At 48.7% G+C, this 21,597-nt stretch overlaps 2 protein-coding genes across 2 annotated transcripts; one reads left to right on the forward strand and one right to left on the reverse strand.

Moving 5' to 3' along the window:
- Positions 1 to 9,333: 9,333 nt before the first annotated feature.
- LOC308354556 (uncharacterized protein C5orf52) lies at positions 9,334 to 15,242 on the reverse strand. Its single transcript, XM_080822065.1, has 3 exons — positions 14,912 to 15,242; positions 12,764 to 12,872; positions 9,334 to 9,648 (listed from the first exon to the last, which is right to left on the reverse strand). Exons 1-3 carry the CDS (start codon positions 15,130 to 15,132, stop codon positions 9,451 to 9,453), a joined length of 528 nt encoding a protein of 175 aa, XP_080678191.1. The 5' UTR covers positions 15,133 to 15,242; the 3' UTR covers positions 9,334 to 9,450.
- Positions 15,243 to 15,373: 131 nt separating this feature from the next.
- Positions 15,374 to 21,171, forward strand: DUSP18 (dual specificity phosphatase 18). Its single transcript, XM_080822064.1, has 2 exons — positions 15,374 to 15,710; positions 18,376 to 21,171. Exon 2 carries the CDS (start codon positions 18,445 to 18,447, stop codon positions 19,009 to 19,011), a length of 567 nt encoding a protein of 188 aa, XP_080678190.1. The 5' UTR covers positions 15,374 to 15,710; positions 18,376 to 18,444; the 3' UTR covers positions 19,012 to 21,171.
- Positions 21,172 to 21,597: the final 426 nt, after the last annotated feature.

A 21,597-nucleotide genomic window follows, 5' to 3' on the forward strand; every position in this document is an offset into this window, starting at 1 on the left:
TGTGGAACCTATTTCAATCAATCAATCAATCACAACAAACCCAGGCCTTTCTCTTCCCATTGGTCTTCCTTTGAAATTCAGACAGATTCCCTTACCAGCTTGTGGGCACAGATAGAAATATTCATAGTAGTTCATGTCTTTTTAATTTTTTTACCCAGGATAGGATATATATGAGCTAAGAGCACAAGTATGGAGGGAAGGCCTCTGTTCAAATCCCAGGCTGGCCACTTTCTGGTTGTATGCCCCTTAATAAATACCTTGTAAAATGAGTTGATGTAGGTTTCTTCTGCTTTTATACAATTAGGTCTGGTTTCCCTCTGGTCCTTTCGCTAAATGAGAATACCCAGCTAGAAGCCCCATGTGGCAGAATCATAAATAGCAGAGTCAGGAGGCCTGACTATGGTACCAACATCCACACTGCAAGTTCTAGCTGACCTGACAAACTGAATTCAATTTCTTTAGAGAAAAGCCATCCTGTTTTCTGCCTGGGAGAAATGTTACCTGCACCTTGGAAACTTGAGTGTAGAGAAGGGTAGGACAGTGGTTAGGGGCAGGTATCAACCACCCCACAGGCCCATCTCCCCAGGCTGTGTGTGAGTTTATTTTATACTAAGTAGATACAAAAGAATATCGTAAAAATATGTTTAAGGCCTACAAATAACAACAGAGGTGACAATAGAGGTGACTCTTACAACTAGCTTAAGGAATAAAATCTCCTATTTTCATTCTCTTTCCTCCTTCCTCCCTTCTTCTATAACCTGTTGACTTTGAGTCCAAAGCCTCCCTGGGTTCTTTCAAGCCAGCTGACTCCCATCTCCTCCTTAGTTGGCTAAGAGAATGTTCTTGGCTGCTACTTTCACCTGTTTCATTCATAAAGAGCTCTCCTCTTCTTCCATATTCCAAGCACTTGTTGAAATCTCTCATGCACCAATGATCCACCTTTCTTTGAAATGGAAACACCCCCCAACATGGCCTTCCCAAGCCCCCATGGTTATTTTCTCTTTCTCCCACAGAATTTGTCACCTTCTAAACGATTTATTTGGTTTATTTGTCTCCTCTTATTAGGATGTAAGCTCCAGGATGGCAGGAATTTTTTCTTTCATTGCTCTACCATCAGGGCCTAGAAGCAGACTTGGCATATAATAGGAATTCAAGGAATATTTGTGGAGTGAGGTCTTCTTCCTAGTTCTCTTTGCTGTTGAGTGTTTAGTACTTTTTGAATTTTCTATACTTCTATTTCAGTGGGGTCTCAAGAAAGAGGAGAGGTCAACATGGGTGCTAGTCACACATACTGAACTAGAAGTCTCAAAGTCAGTGGTCTTAATGTCGGTGGGGAAGTGGGAGGGGATCATGGACGCCCATAAGATGATGGAACCTAGAAAATATGCAAATCAGCATTTACATCTAATATTTTACGTACAGTTTATGAAGATCATGAACGTCATCTTAAGGACCTGTGATCTTAGAACATTTCCGGAAAGATGCAGAGAAAACTGTTAACTTGGTGGTCCCAGAGAGGAGCAAGAGGGCAGTTCCCATTTCGTTAATATAGACTGTACATTTCATTTTTGTATAAGGAGCAAGTTTAAAGTTGTAGAAACTAGTTAAATATTTTTAAAGGAACCCATGTTCTCGCACTCTGGGGTGATCACAAACTCGCTTGTCTTCAGGGGCCAGGGAGTAAGTGCACTTTGCTTTAGGTCAAAAATCACGGTAGGAGCTGTTGCTAATCAGAGCTTGAATACTGCACCCAAAGTGCTTAACCTCAAGAGTGGAAAACATAGACCAAATTCAACACCCACACTGTCAGCCCCAAGAGGACTATTGGTGAGCAACCTCTGATTTGCCCTCTGCCTAGAGTGATAGAAATCATAGGCTGTGTTTGAAAATCTTTCTGGGGAACGCCTGGGTGGCTCAGTCGTTGGGCATCTGCCTTGGGCTCAGGTCATGATCTCAGGGTCTTGGGATCGAGCCCCGAGTCAACTCTCTGCCTAGTGGGGAGCCTGCTTCCTCCTCTCTCTCTCTGCCTGCCTCTCTGCCTGCTTGTGATCTCTGTCAGATAAATAAATAAAATCTTTGGAAAAAAAAAAGAAAATCTTTCTGATTCTTCAGTGACATAGCACATGAATCTCTGAGGCAGTAGAAGGAAAAAGAAAACAGAAAACATCTTGGAAATGCGCCGGGAGTTCCAAAGAATATGGTCAGTGGTACATAATGCAAATTTCACAAAGAAAGGGGCAGCCAAGCCTCCCTTTGTGCAGGCCCTCCCAGTGGGAGCTCCGGGTCCCATTAGAGAATGAAGGGAATATGGTAAAGGACGGTAACACCAGGTATGAGAGACGGGCGGGGCGCATCTCATCCAGGAAGGGAAAGCTCACACCAGGGCGGGCTTCATGAGGGTGGACCGGAAACCCGGCCCTTAAAGCGTCTGAGCTGAATTTCAAGTGTAGAGGAGGGAGGGCTGTATCCCTCACAGGGTAAACAGTAGGAGCAGAGGTTCCAGCTAGAAAATCAAGAGGCTTCTTTGGAGAAGAGAGAGAATTCATGAGGTTTGGCTCTTGGGAAGAAGTACAGGAAATAAGTTTGGAAAGCTAGGTTCCACAGGCTCAGATGCTCCTGGCCCTCTAATTTGCTTTTTAAACAAAGCCAAGGAACCATCTTTCCCTGTGACCATTTTATCCTGCAGAGCCTGTGTACTCGCCCAGTAGAACTACCAGAAGGAGGCCTGATTGGGGCCCCAATGACTGACCACTGCTCCGTGACCACGTTCCCACCAGGCACTCACTGACTAAAGGGTTATGGGTATATCTCAGTCCAACCTCTTCCTCCTGAGGGATCAACTGAAATCCGAGGGAAGAGAGAAGTCCGCCAAAACCCAGAGACAGGATGTATGCCACCCAAGGTCTCAGAGCAAAAGGAGGGGGGCTCACTCCCCTGTACCTGGCTGCCTCTCGAGGTTTACATGTCAACTCCAAGTACATCACAACAGTTACAATTACACCCCAACCCCCTTTACATTTACCCAGCAAGGGGCCAGGCCTCGTGCCAGGTTGCTGATAATGAGCATTCGCTCACTGAGTGTGAGCTCAGTGAACTCACTACGAAGGTAGGTACCACAATTATTCCCATTTTCAGATGAGAAAGTAAAGCTCCAAGGTCAGGGGGAGGGTAAAATAACTTTCTCCTGAGAGACAGAGCTAAGATTCTGACTCAGAGTCATCCAGCTACAGAGCACACATCCATCAGATGAACGAGACCTTTCTGCGGCAGTGAGGAATGAAGACACAGGCAGCCTTCCAGGCTTGTGGGCAGCATTTCCAGTAGCCGAGGGGTTGAACAGGGCAGATACAGCCCATATAATTCTCTCTGTAGAGCCAAAGGAGGCACCAGCCACAACCAGGTTTTCATCTGATTCATTTCCCCCCTCCCAGAGACGTTCAAATGTAAGCTCCATGAGGGCGGGGAATTTGAGTCAGTTTTGTTCTAGCACTTTCAAGAGTGCCACACAAGGAGCTCAAGAAACACATGCTGAACGAAGCAGAAGGTGAATGCTGGTGAGCCACAGGAAGAACTGAGAAAGACCGTCACACAAAGCTTCTCACTGGGGGTCACTCCAGCGGTGGAACCTTGAAAGTGCTCCCAAGAGGAGCACACTGGCTGAAATGATCTCATCAGGAATCATTCTGCCAAGTGATAAATACATGAGTAAAGCAAAACTCACCCTAAATTATCATTTTGTGTAAGGCTGGCTTTGCTCAGAGCGGGAGTCTCTCCCATCCATTCAAATGCTGGTGTTTAGGGTGCACTATTGCGTGCCAAGCCCTTTGCCACATCTCAGGATCTGAGAACTGGAAGTAAGTGCCCATATCAGCTACCAGATTGCAGGTGGGAAAGCTAAAGCCCAAAGGAAGTTTACTTGGGGGTGTAGGGAGTCCCAGGCCAGCTCCTGGCTCTGCCCCCTCAGCTCTCAGAGCCCGGCAGAGTTCCAAAGTCAGCAGCCGGACCAGGCTCTGTACTGTAACACCTGGAGTAACACTTCTGGATTCCACAAGGAGCCGGACTGGGCTATGTCCCCACCTCTTTGTGTTATGGGTCCCCAGGAATGAAATGACTTGGCCACCCTCCCAGACCCCAGAGCACAAGCCTGTACCTTCCTGCAGATCGTAGCTGAACACACAAGTGTCTGCTGACCCCTTGTGGTCACTGTGGGATCTGTCTGGGCCCAGCAGCCAGGGCCTCTGGTTGCTCCTCTGGGACATTCTCACCTCTGAGAGCTTTCCCACCGCTTTTACCCTGTGGGCTCCTCCCTACGATCCCAGGAGGCAAGGAGAGACAGGATTCCTACTCCCACTTTACAAATGAGTGGCATCGTCCTGAGATCCAGTCCCAATCCATCATGAATTCCTTACCTGCCCAAGTGACCTGCACAACAAGGCAGGCAGCTCTCAGGTTTTTTCAGCCCCACAAACTCTCCAAGTGGAGAAGTGACTTGCCCAAGGTCAGAGTGAATCCAGGCAGAGGCAGTCCCAGTGAGCAGGTCACCCCATGTCCCCACACTGATCAGGAAAACTGAGGATCACGGCAACAAGAAAACTAGTTCCTCCTCCTTTGTGTTCGGACTGTGTGCTGAAGGGCCACATGGAGAGTTGAGTGGATGGACGGAGGGATGGATGGATGGATGGATAGACTAATGGGATGGATATGTAAGAACTCTGTGTTTCCTCCTCACTGCAGCTGGAGAAGCTAGCTGCCTCCCCCGCTCCCTGACAAGCTATGGCTAGAGTTCTAGCTGCCTAGCCCCTTGGCAGCCTGCTCCACGCTCACCTGCTGGGGTTTCGAAATCACTGCCCCTGACCTGCCATGAGGGGAACGATTCCTCATCCAGGACTCCTGCCGTGTCACTGACCTCTGTGGAGGAGAGTCAGGGGCCAGGGCCATGAACAGGTCCACAACACGGGAATCCCTCACAGAGCTGTTTCTGCCACCAAAAATGGCTGGAATTGAGTTTGGTGCTCACACTGGGGCTGAGGATCACCAGAGTGACCGGATGATATGGAAAGAGAGTGCCCTATGCCTCTCGCAGCCTGTTCAAACCTACTGACTCTGAGCAAATTCCTTAGCCCCTCTGTGCCTTGGTTGTCTCACCTGTAGGATGGGCACACTACTTGACAAGGGTCATGAGGACTGAATGAAGTAAGGTATGAAGTGCCTTGCATCTAACAGGTGCTCAGTAAATAGAACTTCCCTCCTTTTGTTCCAGGGCATGGAGAAATTCTGGAGAGGGAAGGTAAACACGGTCCACTGTGTCCCTGGCAAGTCTTCTAAACTGGGAAGTTTTTCCAAGTACACTAAAATAGTGACGGGGGTGTGTGATAGGGGATAGTGGTGATAGGGCAGGAGGGGTGGAAATGTATTTTCAGCAAGAATTGAAGGTGTGCTCAAATGGACTTGAGCCGTTTAAAAGGGAGTAGCACTCATCTAATGGGTAAAGAAGATACGGTATATGTATACAATGGAAACAACTCAACCATCAAAAGAAACAAAATCTTGCCGTTCGAAAAGACGTAGATGGAACTAGAGGATATTATGGCAAGCGAAGCAAGTCAATCAGAGAACGACAATTATCAGATGATCTCACTCATATGTGGAATTTAAGAAGCAAAACAGAGGATCATGGGAAAAGAGAGGAAAAAATAATGCCAGACGATGTCAGGGAGGGAGACAAACCAAAGAGACTCTTAATCATAGGAAACAAACTGAAGGTTGCCGGAGAGCAGGTGGGTGGGAGGATGGGGTAATTGGGTGATAGACATTAAGGAGGGCTCGTGATATAATGAGCACTGGGTGTTATATAAGACTGATGAGTCACTGACCTCAACCACTGAAACAAACAATACACTATATGTTAATTAATTGAATTCTTAAAAAAAATTTTAAGAATTTTAAGAAATTTTTAAAATTTAAGAAATTTTAAGAGTATCATTCATCTGTCCCAGCCCTTGGCATGTTCTTCAGACACAAAGGATATTCCATGGGATTTCCCAAGGGTGAAACTGAAAACATCTTCTCACAGCTAATGGGCAGTAGGAGGGACTCCTGTGCCTTACTCCATCCCCCTCATCTAGATCTCCCTAACCCAGCCTAACTCTCCCTAAACAGCCTATCTCCAACCCAGGATCACTGGCAAGGTCTTCTAAGCCACTTGGTAGAAGGGAGACTTGGGGTTTTGTCCAGCTGACATTACAGCAGAGGCCTTTGCAACACCACCCGTGAAATCACACTCCAGAAGGCTCTAGGTCCCAGGCCCTCCACTTCCAACGAGAGTAATAAAGATGGGGAACTTAACACATGGTGGGTTAGGAGATGGTCTCCAGAACGAGACAGGCATATGGTGGCCTTTGCCATTTACTAGCTGCCCAACCTTAAGTGGGATTCTTACTCTCTGGGTCTCAATTTCTTACCTATTAGGCTAATAGAGTTACCTACTTTGTTGTTGGGAGGGTTCAAAGAATCATGTTTGAAAAGAGCTGAACCTTGTGCCTGGCACAGGAGTGCTGAATAAATGTTAATACAGTGATAGTCTTGACTACTGGAATGGGCTTCCGGGTGAGACTTCATCTGAACCGAGAGTTTTGCACATGCGCATGTATGTCAGAGCAGCCACTGAACTAAAGACTCTCTAAACCTCTCCTTAGCTTCAAGATTCTATTTCTCGAATAATATCTTCCCATCCTTCACCCCTCCATTCTTCCCTTGCTGATTTTTCTTCCCATTAGTCTTCTTATTCCTCCCCAACAAATTAGGCGCCCTATCCAGAATTCCATCGCTGCTTGCCCCCTGCTTAAATGCAACATCCCACAGTTTTTAATGCAAAAATGGGAAGACAGAGTCCGCACAATCAGAGGTGAGTTGGTGACTTATAAAAGTGACTCCCCATTAGGTTAACATCTCACTCCCAGGGGATCCCCCAGTCCTTTGGGCCACAGCATGAGGACACCAAGACCTGCCACCAAGGCCAGCCATTCAGGAGGGTATATGCGGCTGGAGGCTAGACTGGAGTCAGGCTCAGGGAAGCCGCATGAAGCGAGATCCTGGAGATAGGGCAGATCTCCCAGGGACAGTTTAGAGAAAGTGGAGCTGGGACTGCTCTGCGGGCCCTCTGAAGACTCCCAAGATCCCCACAGCCTTTCCCCTTTCCTGGCACACTGGCTGATGGCCAAGGAAAAATACCTGTTGAAAGGAAACAAACACACCAAGATGGGAAAGACACCAAAGTGCTAGCAGTGGTTGATCTACCAGAAGAGGTTTTTGACAGATGTGGTCACGTTGCTTGTATGATAAACCGTAAATCTTTAAAATCAATTATTCTAATTGATTTAATCTAATTGATTTAGCTGTGATCAGCCAAGAAAACAGACAAGAGCTTAGAAAAAGACTATTTTCACCCCCACTGAAAAGTAGCACACTCCAGTTCTCAAACGGAGACCATAGAGGAGGGAAAGAAAATCATCATGAACCAGATCAGACTCTTGCTATTCTGTTTAGGGGAAGGCCTGCTGCTGGTCAGCAAGCCTGGAGAGGGGCAAGATGCGGAGCAGGTAGAGTGAGGACTTCGTGGGGAAGCCTTCCAAAAGCCACCAAGAGGACAGAGGTCCTTACCTAACAGGTGCTGTGATGCAAAATGACTGCTCCATGGCAGTCAGGAAGCCTGCTTCTAGTTCTCTGCCACTGACTTGCGGCAGGACCCTAGGCCAATCCAGTCACCTCTCCGGGCCTCAGTTTCCTCATCTGTAAAATGAGGGGACGTGATTCACTTAAAAAACATATATACTAGGCTCTTGCTCTGTGCACTGTGCTAAAGCTGTAATACAAAGGGAAATAGTCATTTATTCAGAAAACACTCAGTGTCAACTCCATTTACTAGGCATTGTGGTTACAGATGAGTAAGTCGGCATCCTCGTCATTAAGACATTCACATTGTCAGGGAGACAGTGAGCAAACAAGAAATGGCGAACCACAAACTCGGTGCAGACAGAAGTGTGGGCACAGCAAGGAGTGGCCTTTTCTACTGAGGCCTGGTGGTTGAAGTGTCCCGGGAGAGGCCTGGACTGGATCTTGGAGGATCCTTGGTCCCTGCTCTCAAAGACTGTACCATCTAATCAGGGGCTAGGACAAAGGCCCAAATGGGTACCACATAAGGCAGAACGAAGCCACCCTGGGAAATCCAAGTTCAGAGGGGAGAGGAAACCCCTGTGACAAAGGCAGCGGAGGTGGGGGGAAGGGCAGGCAGGAAGCAGAAGGAGATCCAAAAAATTGTGCAGAAGGGGCGCCTGGGTGGCTCAGTGGGTTAAGCCTCTGCCTTCAGCTCAGATCATGGTCTCAGGGTCCTGGGATCGAGTCCTGCATCGGGCTCTCTGCTCAGCGGGGAGCCTGCTTCCTCCTCTCTCTCTGCCTGCCTCTCTGCCTACTTGTGGTCTCTGTCTGTTAAATAAATAAATAAAATCTTTAAAAAAAAAAAAAAACCGAAATCAAGGAAACAATGAGAAAGTAGGGAGGTTTTTGAAAACCTCAGGGCAGGGGGGGAGATATAATTATTCTTAAAATTCAAAGAGGGAAGATACTGTGTCTATGAAGAAAGTACTATGAGAAGAGAGAACTGGATAACAGGGTTTAAAAAAAAAAAAAGTTGTGCAGAAAATGGCATTGAGATAAACTTTGAAGAATGAAGAGTTTCCTGAGAGCCCTGGGGGGCTGAAGGGGTATGCTGGATGAGGGGTCTGTGCATGTAAAGGGACAACGTGGGAACTGTCGGGGTGTAGTCGGGATAGCAGGCAGGCCAGGAAGTGGGGACTGGCAAGGCCGGAAGCCATCGGGAGCCATCAGGGTGAGAGCCATCAGCAATGACGGGCCCTGGCCCAAGCACTCCACATCCTCACACCGGTTCCAGGAGGCAGGTTCCCTCACTACCACCCTATGTTTTTAGATAAGGAACCAGAGGCTCAGAGAGGTTACAAAGTCACACAGCTGGTGGGTGGCAGATAGAGCACTGAACCTAGGTCTGTACGATGCCTCACCTTGACCCCTCGCCACTAGCCAGTCGCACTACTGAATCCTTCCCATCTAAGGTACCACGCCCTGTTCCATGACAGTTGGCCTGGCATTTCACTTCAGACACATGGGTACCAAAGGTCGATCTTGGCCTTAACCTTGGAAGCCCAGGTTCCATTCAGCCTCTTCCCAATCAGGCAGCTACAGGACCGTCAGCATCGCCTTCACCAGAACGAATGGAGTGGTGGGGCAGGGCAAAGAGTATTACACTTGCTGGGGGCTTTTGTGCTCCACGGTCTCGTTTTATTGTCGTTCTACGGTGGTGTAGGCGGGCGATTTCTGCCTCCACCGCCCACCACCTCTCCTCGTCGTGAAACTGGGGGGCAGATCATTCCGCCTTGACTAGGGTGGCTGGCTTTTCCTGTTACGCTGGAGTTTGAAGTGGACCTTGTACAGGCGGATGCTATCCAGGTACTGCTGGATGATCATGGATTCCCGTCTCCAGCGCCCCAGCTTCCTGAGTTGGTCTGTCATGAACTTTTTCTTCAGGTGGTCATACAAGTGGCTCATCTTTCTCTTGGTCTTGTCTGAGGCTCTTATCTTAAAACAAAACAAAACAAAACAAAACAAAACAAAACAGAGCTGATGTGAGGATGAAGAGGCTACTTCACAGAAAGCGAGACACCTGTGCTGCCGATGGGGGAGGGGCAGTGGAAAATGGGCTGGGTGGACTCAATATTCCCTAAATAGATTGACTCCTAGTGAGCCTCAGCTTCCCTGTTTTGTAAAATGTGGGCACGGAACTGCATAATCCTTTCGGTACCTCTGACAGGCTGCAGCCCAGGAGCCTGCATTGGACCTCAACATCTCTATTGGAAAACTGGTCAGAAAGAGCTGTGGGGTGGGGAAGGATCCTTAGATCCTATCACATGTCCCTATGACTCACTTAATGCTTCCCACGCATTGTCTCTGACATTCCCTACATCACACGGACCTCATTTATTTTGTCTAGCATATAATTTCTGTCCTGTCTCCAAGACTGTAAGCGCTAGGAAGGCACATCCTTCATCTTGCTCACTCATTTGCTTATTCCAAACAGCTAGCTGTGAAATGGACATGAAAAAAATCAGCAGTGGGTCTTCAGAGCAATTACAACATAGTCAGGAAGGTCGGGCACTTGCCAAACACTTCTAAGTGAGGCAGAGAGTGACACATCCCGACAGGAAGTACAGAGCTCCAAGAAGGGAGATACGGAGAAAAGCCTCGTGGAGGGTTGACTTATAAATTGGGATTGGGTTTCGAAGGATGGGCATGTGAAAACAGAACCAGGCGAGAGGTGATCCTGGGAGCAGACATTTTCATAAACTCTCCTAGGGATTCTAAGCCCAGACGGTGTCTCAAAACCCAGCACTATGTAAACAAAGGAGAGCTCCATGAAGGTCAGTCAGGGTTGCCATGATTATCTGAGAAACAGAACAAAGCCTGAGCCAAGAACCTAAGTGGATCTTGGGAACAAGGAGTGAAGGGAGAGGGTGGGTGTGTTCTCAGAGTGTGCTTGGATGATTCCCAAGACACAGGGTCTTAGGCGTTCTTGTCAAGGTCCTGAGAAACCAGTGGCTAGCTACAGCTGCCTCTTCTCCTCACGTGAGCACTTTCGGGAGGGAGACAGAAACACCGCCATGCTGCCACTCAGGCCTCCCGCCCACTGAGCTCCTACAGGCTGGGCCCTTAGCAAGTCACCAGGTCTACAAATAAGGAGAAGACAGTCTTTACCCTTCAGGGAAGATGTCAGTCAGACCCAGGTTTGCAAATCTACAGTGATGCATTGTGTGACCTTAGTGAAGTTACTCCGTCTCTCGGAGCCTCAATTTCCTGAACTATTAATAATACATAATACATAGTACATAGTACATATGGATGTTAAATAACTAAAACACATGAGGGCTCAATACAGCTTTAAAAGGAGAACTTCTGGGGGCGGCTGGGTGGCTCAGTGGGTTGAGCCTCTGCCTTCAGCTCGGGTCGTGATCTCAGGGTCCTGGGATCAAGCCCCGCGTCGGTCTCTCTGCTCAGCGGGGAGCCTGCTTCCCCACCCCCCTGCCTGCCTCTCTGCCTACTTATAATCTCTCTGTCAAATAAATAAATAAATATTTAAAAAAAGAAAAAAAGGAGAACGTCTGGATGCCTGGAGGGGGGCACAGCCCTCTGGTTCATATAAAGCACCTCCGGAGAGTCTCCAGTTATAGCATCTCACAGATCCTCACCCCACTTGCCAGGTATAGAACATCCCCTCTCCTGCTGGTGATAGAAACTGGCCTCCAATCCCTCCTGGGCCAATCAGAAGAGCCCACACCACCTGGGCCACACTGACTGGGGCAAGGATGGGCCAGTGACACACCCTGGGCCAACTGGAGTTTCTCCAGGATCTGTCCAGTGTGAGCCAAGAGTGGAAGAACTCCATTTCCTTTCTAGGCTATAGGCCAGGGTTTCCTGTGGCCATGCGCACCGGGGAGAGCCAGCCTGATGATGATGCCAACATGCACAAAGACACAGAAAAAAGATGCAAAGGGAAAGTGGAAGACACCTCCAATGGTACTGGAGTCCCTGGATCCTCTCATCCCAAATGTTGGTGACCTTGCCCTACCCACCCTGATGATGTAAACACATTGTCCTCTATTCTGCTTGTACTAGTTCGAGTTCAGTTTGAGTCACCTACAACTGAGAGGATCCTAATAGATCCTACTTTACAAAAGAGAAAAGGGAGTCCTGGAGGAAATGTCATCCCCTGAGGTCACACAAAGCTCTCTTATCCATTGCCAAGTCCATTCTCCTTCCACAACACCATGCCACTGAAGTTTAGCAGAGGGAGAAACACCCAGACCCCTGCTCTTCTTTTGGTCTCTTTGACGTTTAAGAGGATTTAGCACCATCTCTTGAGCCTCTTCTACTCTTTTTAATGTCAGAATCTCACAGTCCCATCTAGATTTGGCCCTGGAACATGGAGGGAGGTCAACAGAGTCAAGAAGGGGGCAGCAACTCAAATCTGGGCTTCCTGCTCCACTTGAAGAAATGAGTTCATTCTCACAGTCCATCGTGTTCCCCAGCCTCTTCCTAGTGCCCAACACGGTGCCTATCCTAAGCAGCCTCTAATGATGCATTTAATAAATTAAACTGAGTCTGTATGCTGACAACACTGTTTCCCATCCCTTCTTCTACAGGCTTTTATGTCCAATCCTACTTGTCCATAAGCAGAAAGGGGAAGGGCCTCAGTGCTCCTCCAGGTAATGGGGGGAATCCCTGAAGGAAAAAACAGACCAGAGAGTGTTGATGCCACTTCAAACTCCAAGACCCAAGATCTCTTTCTACAGGAGATAGTAGGAATCCATTCATGGACCCCCTAAAGAAATAACATGACTGGAGCGTGGTTGGCTGGGGTGGGGGTGGGGGGGAATGCCACAAGTGCCAAGAAAGATGGAATCCTTCTTCCTGGCTCCCTTAGCCCAGGAATAGCTGTGACACCTGGGGCAGAGCAGTAACCTCAAATCTCAGTTGCCTCCTCTGTAAAATGGGACTTGCTTTAGAGAACCGTGATAGCTGCCTATCGCCTCTAAAATCTGTGATTCCCCATCACCCCTGCCCAGGCTACTGGGGAGAGTAAAGTGAACATGGGTCAAGTCACTAACACCCCCTAATGCAAAACCTTTGATGACCTTACCTCCATCTCATAGATTCGTTGTGCACTGAGGTTGTCACGAATAATCACCCGAGATAAGTTACTCTTGGGTAAAAACTTTTTCACCGCTGCTTCACTAGAATTCATTAGGCTGGAAGTGGGAGGGAAAAGCGGCACAGGGTGAGATGGCTAGGGCCTCAGCTAGGACAGGGACTGATTTGATGGGGTCCGAGGGGAGTGACTGAGGCTTCCCTAGGATTCTTAGGAGAAGCACAGTTGACATAATTGTCAGAGGAGCAGGGAGTAGACCTAGGCTTCTTCTTGCAGAAAATATGCACTAAATGGGTATTTTCTGGATGCTGAGAGGAAAAGTCATCCTGAAAGGCCCACAGCAGTCCACAAAAAATAACTGTCCTCAGAAGCAGCCAGCTTAAGAAGAAAAAATATGATGAAATGGGAGGTGGGGGTCTCAAAGAAGAGCAAAACTGTATGGTAGGGTGCAGAGGGACGAATTTGATGGGGGTTAAGTGGGGAGCATGTGCTTGGCACTTGGCAGGGGGAGGGATCAGAGGAAGCAGGGCAAAAGCGGGCTGGAGGTTAGGCTGGTTAATAGGGGAATCCTAAGGGAAGAAGGAATTCTAAGGGAAGAGGGTTTGGAAGAAGTCTAGAAAAGTGAGGGAAGTTTGTGGTGGAAAGAGGTTTGAGGACACTTCCTAAGATGGGATAGGAGGGGTTGGGGGAGGCATGGACTGGAGCCAGGTGCCCTAGGTGAAACGAGAGGTAAAAATTTGGCCAAAATGAAGAATTGGGCAAGAACAGATAATGCCAGGTTTTTGCTTTTTGATAATTTAGTTACACCATGAAGCGGTTCCGCAAATATGTACCTTTAAATGTTTTTGCCCATTTCAAAATAATTGTTCATATTCTCTTCCTAAAATTTGTAAATTAAATGTGCAATAGGGAAGCAATGGAATAAATTATAATTAGGCCGTACAATAAAATACTGTGCAGTCATGAATAGAACAGATATCCATGTGTTGGGGGCAGAAGGGGGAGGGGCAGGGGAGTAGGTAACACAACAGTGAAATTTCTTGTGACAGATTTTTCCCCCAAGAGATGTATCACCATGTTGTAGTACATATATATGAATGGACCTGGAAGAATATACACCAAAATGTTAACAGTGTTTGTCTGTGGCCATTCGTTTTGCCTACTTGCCCTGTCTGATTTTCCTATATTAAGTGTATACTACTTTGATAGGAAAAAATAGACAATTTTTAAAGGTTAAACTATTTTGAAGGATTAAAAAAATCTTTTTCTAATTCATTTTCAGCCCATTTGGAACTATGGTTTTACGAATATTTTTATGTTTATAGACTAGTATAAACAAATATCCTCGGTCTCTCATTTACATTTTTTCTGACAACAAAGGCATGAAAATAAAAAGGCTGACATACAAAAAAGGAGATGCTCACATAAAAACGTTTCCCATACCCTGTTTTAAAAAAAGAAAGAAAGAAATGTAAAATATTTAAAGACACATAAAATCCTCATCACCTACTCAGCGATGCACCAAGTTTATCAATACTTCCTGGAAAAGTTTAAAAGGGGGGGGGGACAGTGACTGTAAATACCCCCTTTCAAGTAATAAACGGTCATTTTGAACCAAATTGTTTTCCAACGCAAGGCCTCTGTGGGAGCCTAGAGGATGCTGCCAGTGTTGTGGAATGGAAGGGAGGGAGGGGAAGTTGCGGTCTATGAGGACTCGGGCTAAGCTGAGGGGCTCTGTCCCAGGACTACTGGGTAACATAGAAGCTGAGGAGATGTCAGGCCTGAGGGGACCTGGGCCTCGCTAGGATCTAAGGAAGTTCAAGGCTGGCCCAAAGGGCACTGGGGACCCCCGGGCTATGCGACGTCCATCCTGGGAGACTGAAGCTCCAGGGAGATTCCGAAGATATGCAGGTACGAGATGGGAATTCCAGCTTCTCCCGGGAGTCGGAGCTGAGGGCGTTTGGGTTCCCAGGCTCCTGAGGATGCGAGGAGCTGGACAGGGAAGGAGCCTGGCTCGCTCGGGGTTTAAGAGAGTACCCGGCTCGGAAGTGCTAGGGGCTCTGGGGGAACCAAGGACGAGGTCCCAAGGGCCGCTGGAGGAACGGGGGTCTGGTAAAGCCCTGGGCACCCGGGCCGAACCTGAAGAGCACCGGCTGCTGCGCGGTCCGCGGCCGCAGGAAGCAGATCTGCGGGTGGGTCGCTACGTGGATTTCGGGTTGGCTGATGAATCTAACGTGCCGGGAGGCCCAGGTCGGGATGGTGCCGGAACTGGTGGTCGCCAGGGAGGCCGATAAAACTGATGGCGAGCCCAGGTTCCATGTGACCGAGGGCCTGGACTGCTGGGCAGCCGAGTCTACCATGCTAGAGAACGACTCGGCCAAGCGAGCCAGAGCCTGAGCCAAGCTCGGAGGGCGAGCGCGGACGCGGAGTGAATCCCTGGGCCCACGCGGCGCGCAGAGCAAGACGCGTTGCCGGAGAGACGCGTAACGGAAGGTGGGACCTTGGGGCGGTACATATGCGCGGAGTCTAGGAGGCTGAGAACGCGGCAGGATTGTCCCTCGGCGGCCGCCGTGGTGCAGCCCGGCGCGTTGCCGTGGAGACGGGCTGGCAGAGGTGGAGCTGGCTGCCGCGCGCTGAGCTGACTCTACCTCTCCGCCAGGACTCATGTGGCCCCCGCGTGATCGCGGGGCGGGTAACGGGGTAAAACCAGGCGGGGCAGCTCCAGGGAACCGAGAAGAGACCGGGGTTTCCAGAAGACCCGGCACGGCGGATTCCTCCCCGCGAGAAGGGACCATTGCTATGGAAACCAGTGCGTGGGGCAGCGGGGGATTGTGGCTCCCAGATGGTGACCGATCTTCTGTCTCCCCAAGACCCTCACCCGAGGCTTCGGGTGCGATTGATTTCTGAACGAATCTGCCCTCCCGCCCACGGGAGAGAGGTAAGACTGTGGGGGTGGTCTTGACATCCAGCAGGCGAGGGAGCCCATTCCTGCGTCAACTCCCCAGGAAACCCGGCAGGCTCACCCGTGGGAGTGGCTCTTTGCTCTTGTCAAGCCGTGGACTTCGTTCCACGCTTATAACCTGGGATTAATGAACGCCCCGCGGTCTTTGCCGACTTTTCCCACACGTAGTGAGACCAGAAAGACCAGCTTTCGGACCTTGCTTGTGACCCTAGACAGCTCCTTGTCTCTTCTCTACTTCACTTTCCCGTGTGTAAAATGGAGATATTAACCATAGACATCTATTATGTCGGCTTGAAGATCGAACCAGATGAAGGAAGCCAAAGGCTTTGTAAGCTATAAAATGGTGAAACTAATCACCACCACCCTCCCCCTCACACTAAATGTTCTTCAGATCTTTGTTTCATTTCTTGAGGCAATCCTTGCAACTCCCTCGCCCGGAGCCTGAAAAAAATCCCTTTATTCTTCACTCCCATAAAGCCCTACATTTCAATGTCCCTAACACCAGCAAGAATAGTTAGATGTTTATGAGGGCTTATTCTGTGTCAGGTCCTGTGTCACACACTTTACCTCGGGTTACTTCTTTCCATCCTCAGACGATCCTTATGAGACAGGCACTGTTAACCCTATTTTCCAGCTCTGTTGTGCCTATAATTGCCTATTTAATGTCTGTCTCTCCCACTAGACTTTGAGCTCTGTGAGAGAAGGGCTGTGACTGTCTTGTACATTTCAGTATCCCCAGCACCTAATACAGAGCCTGATAAATATCTCTTGACTAGCATGAAAAAGTCTCTTCTCACATCACTACCCTCACCTTCAAGAGAAGTGTCTCTGCACACTTGTTGTCACTGTGTTGAATAGCAGTTTCCTCTATTCCTGTTGCCCACTGGGCACTATTTTGGGGGACCCTCGGTCTACTCTCTGGGTTTTTTGGGTGGCAAGGATCCATTATTTTAGGTGATGGGACATCCCTTAGTATTTAGGCTTTCAGCTGAGTTTTGGGGAGCTTTTCTCTGCCCCCACGTGACTTTAGACAAACAGCCCCATCTGGCCTTCCTGGGGTGAGCCTGATGCATTTGACTCCGGGGCATTGGCTGGTAGGATTTCCTCTGTAGCTTTGGCCTTCCTCTCCAGCAGCTAAGGAACCACCCTCACCTCCACCAAGCTCTTCCCCCAAATTCTAGACAAACAAGGCCAGGAAACTCATCCTCCCCAGAAGATCCCTGAGATGGCAGAGTCGTGGCTATTGAAGTCATTCCTCACTCAACACATATTTATCAAGCACCAAACTTAGCATTGGTGTTACACTAGGAGTAAAGATAGTTATAGCAAATCCTAGTAGAATCCCAAATTCCCAGTGAATCCCAAATCAAGACAAAACTACGTCTTTAGGAAGTGGTAGGAAGAAGAGCACGTAGGACTTAGAAAGCCTGGAGCAAGGACTTGATTAAACCTCGGGGAGGGGTATGGATCCAGAAGGTTTCCCTTAGAAAGTGACCCTTAGCTAGGATCCCAAGTCCTCTGCTGAATGAAACAGATCAGAGTCTGCTAGGCTTATAGGGAAAGAGGGTTCTGGGCCAAGAGAGCAGCAAAGGCAAAGGCCCTGGGCCAGGGAGGACCAGGTATCCAAATGGCACTGCAAATGGCTCAGCATAGCCAAGGCCCTTTAGGATGGAGGAAAAGAGGCTAGAGATGGGCAGGAGCCAGACCACAAATGGCCTTGACAATAAAGCTAAGGGGCTCTATCTCATCCTGACTGTGGACAGCCACTGAAATATATTAAGCAGAGGAACAGAATTCTGCTCCTTGTTTGTCTCTGCCTGATGAAGACTGCCATTTGGCCTTGAGAATTGTGCTCTAAGTCCGAATACTCCTGTTTCAGTGGAGTAGGGGAAACTGTGCTATTTTTGCAGCTTTGCTTAAGACTGGGAGAGTGAAGGGCCTGGGATTTCTTAGGAGAAAGCAGGGGTGTGCCCCCTCCCTGGGGTGCATTGCCACAGCCCTGCAGCACACAGCATCATGCTGGTACAGCTCGTCTACCTGAGACCCCTCTGCTGCTCTGGGAGCTGCTATAGTGCCCCTCATGCTGGCCTCCAGGAAGCTGTCAGTTGCCTTCCTCCCTAGGCACTCTCCTTAGAGGCAAGGTGCAGGAGCTTGGTTAATGATATAGGACTCTGTAATTTGAGGTCACTTTCACAGGGAAAGTGACATCCTGTCTCTTCAGAGGGTTCTTGGAGCTGGGAAGCTGAGACCCTCCTCTCTCTTATACTACGAGTGACTCCTCATATCACTGCTTCAGAGTCTTATGATGTGAGCATAAAGTCAGAACAGAAACAAGACTGTACAAGGGGCTCCCACTTAAAGGGAGAAGAGGGCTGTGTGAACCTAGACAGAGAGGCCAGGGCCTTTGTGTCTGATTGACACAAGTCAGCCTGCCCAGCTGGAGATGGGTAGCCCCTCAAGGGCGGCCTTGACTTCCAGACTTGGAGATCAGTTCTTGGGGTAGCTCTGCTGTGATGGTCAGGGGACCGCCTTGGGGATCCTGTTATAGACCCAACCACCCATATCCCAGAAATCCCCTGGTGTTGGCTCTCCAGCCCAGCTGGGCTCCTGCTCTCCAACCATTCTCTCTCCCTCCTTGCAGTTTTCCATGGCACAGCCCAACAGAAAGATGTAGCCTTTGTGCCTCTCTGGCCGCTGACCCCCTGGCCCGATGACAGCACCCCCGTGTCCCTTTCCGGTTCAGTTCCGGCAGCCCTCGGTCAGCGGCCTCTCCCAGATCACCAGCAGCCTGTACATCAGCAACGGGGCAGCTGCCAACAACAAGCTCCTGCTCGCCAGCAGCCAGATCACCACGGTCATCAACGTCTCAGTCGAAGTGGTAAATACCTTATACGAGGACATCCAGTACGTACAGGTGCCTGTGGCAGACACCCCCGCCTCGCGTCTTTGTGACTTCTTTGACCCCATTGCTGACCACATCCACAGCGTGGAGGTGAAGCAGGGCCGCACACTGCTGCATTGTGCCGCGGGAGTGAGCCGCTCCGCCGCACTCTGCCTGGCCTACCTCATGAAGTACCACGCCATGTCCCTGCGGGACGCCCACACATGGACCAGGTCATGCCGGCCCATCATCCGGCCCAACCACGGCTTCTGGGAGCAGCTCGTCCAATACGAGTTCCAGCTGTTCGGCAAGAACACCGTGCACATGGTCAGCTCCCCGATGGGAGTGATCCCTGACATCTACGAGAAGGAGGTCTGTTTGATGATTCCCCTGTGAGCCATCCTGCCAGCCCCCCACACTCAGGTCAGGGGTGCAGATCTGCTGTGGACCCTCCAACCCAGACCTGATCGTAAACATTTCACTTCTGCTGACACAGAAAAAAAACAGATGAGGCCTTTTATAAGGGCCAGGAAAAAAAGGAAAGGTGCTGTAGCTTTTAATCTTATTATCCCTATCTTCAAAGATTAACTCCACTAACCATACAGGGGTGCAGAGAAGTTTCCTACCCTTGTGAGTGACAGGTCATGGCTGCCGGCCAGAGGGGAAGAGTGAGGCAAGTGCCCAGGTCAGATAGACTAGCGCCTAAAGCATTTGGCAAGCCTGGAATCCTGCTGCCCTCACCCAGACCGACTAACCCAGGAATGAGTCAGCCACAGTTCCACTAAATTCTTTTAAACCCAAAGCCAGAGCCTTAAGCATCGTGGCGTCACAGTAAGTGGGCCAACCCACTAGGTAAGTGGCCTTTGGGTGGTGCTCCAGGAGTCTTGGGGGCCCAGGCCAACCCTGCTTTCACCTTCGACCCACAGGGCCCCAACTCTGGTTTTCTGGATGGGATTTACACATGACATAGTTTGCAAAGAAAGCATTCCACAGTATAAAAATTTTTTAAAAAATATTTTCTATTTTGAGTGCTGTTGTACATGGCAAGGTCTCAAAGTACCTTGGCAGCCCCCTGCCAGCCCTTGACGGAAGGTGGCATTAGCTTCCTTCTGGGGGGCACATGTGGAGAGCAGGCCTGACGTCAGGCTTCAGGCATTCCTCTCCCAGGTACTGATTTGCAAGGCTGGAGCTTCGGACCAGAACCTGGCCTTGTCACCTCCTTCCCATGGGATTCAGACTTCTTGGTGCCTCAGCTTTCTCATCTGTCCAAGCAATGACAGCCCTTTCTGGAAATCACAGCATTGTCATGGAGGTTCAACGTTCCCTTAACATGGGGCCTGGCACAGAGTAGGTGCTTAGGGTAGCAACTTTCATCACGAATGATGCTTTGGCCCTGCTGGCCTGGGTCAGCGCAGTCATCCTCGCAATGGCATTTCCCCCATCTGTGCACAGCCCTTCACTTGTTTACAAAGTGCTCTTCCAAAAAGTCATCCTGTGGGGAAAAAATGTGGTTTGAAGGCTTTTCAGACTCTACCTTAGAAGAGGCCTGGACTTTTTAGCGTTTTCAGAGTTTATATTGTGTTTAATCCACGAGTGACTGGGGGTCCTAAAGCGAGGAGCACACTTCCAGCTTCCCCCGAAAGGCCTTGTTTAGACTGCTGACCATTAATGCCAGTGCTGGCTAACCACTGGGGTCCATGGGAACAAATGAATGGGCCCCACCTATAAGCGCAGAAATCCAGGATTTTTCAAACCCCCCAGGGGCCTGAGGATCTGACTCAAGACCAACTAATCTAATCCAGAGGTTTACAGACCAACAATATATGAGACAGACAAAAGCACAACAGCTCTGGGAGTCCAGAGCCCAGTGGAAGCCAAATGCCTCCTCCCTCCAAACCTATCCCAACCCCACTTCCATAAAGCGCATGCCCAGGGGTGTAATTTTAGGGTGCAGGGGAGAAGGAAAATCCCTGCTTTAGACTGACTTCTTGTTTTACAGGTGGATAAACAGACCCACAAACACCAGGGCTGGTGCAAAGCAGCCTTTCTGGAAGAAACCCAGATGGAAAATTTCTTTCATAGCCTTTTTAAAGAGAAATTGGTTGGGACATATTTTATCTTCATTTTTTTAAAATTTTGAATTAACATACCATGAAATTAACTTTTTTGTATGTACAATTCTGTTTTAACACATTTGTGTAACTACCTCTACAATCAGGACACAGGGCAGTTCCATCGCCCACAAAATGCTCTTATGCCACCCCTTTGTATTCAAACGTCTGTCCTGCCCCAGGCCTCTGGCACATACCAACCTGATCTCCATTCCTATAAATTTGCCTTTTCCAGAATGTCACATACATAGCATCATAGAGGATGTAACTTCTGGATATAATTGGCGGCTTTCACTATGTCTTTGAGAATCATACGTGTTTCTTTTTATAGCTAAGCAGTGTTCCATTGTATGGATGACCACAGTTCATTTTAATATTCACCCATTGAAGGATATTTGGGTGGTGTCCAGTTTGGGAAAATTTTTAAATAAAACTGCTACAAACATTTGTACGTAGGTTTTTATGTGAACATAAGTTTTCATTTAGGGTATATGCCTAAAAAGTGGGATTGATCTGTGGGTTATCTGGTAAAGGTTCTGTTTAACTTTATGAAAAACTACCAGACTTCCAGAGTGCCTGTATGTTTTGTATCCCACTATGAAAGATCCACTTCCTCACTGGTATTTGGTACTGCCAATATTTTTTATTTTAGCCATTCTGATAGGTATGTGGTATCAGCTCGTTGTGGTTTTAATTTGCATTTTCCTAATGGTTAATGATGTTGAGCATCCTTTTGTGTGGTTCATTGCCTTCCACATACCCTCTTTGGCGAAGTGTCTGTTCAACTCTTCTGTCCATTTTAAAATGGGGCTGTTTTCTTACTCTTGAGTGTTAAGAACACTTTATATATTCTGGATACAAGTCCTTTGTC

Source organism: Martes martes (genome assembly GCF_963455335.1).
Source record: "Martes martes genome assembly, chromosome: 13".
NCBI classification, from domain to species: domain Eukaryota; kingdom Metazoa; phylum Chordata; class Mammalia; order Carnivora; family Mustelidae; genus Martes; species Martes martes.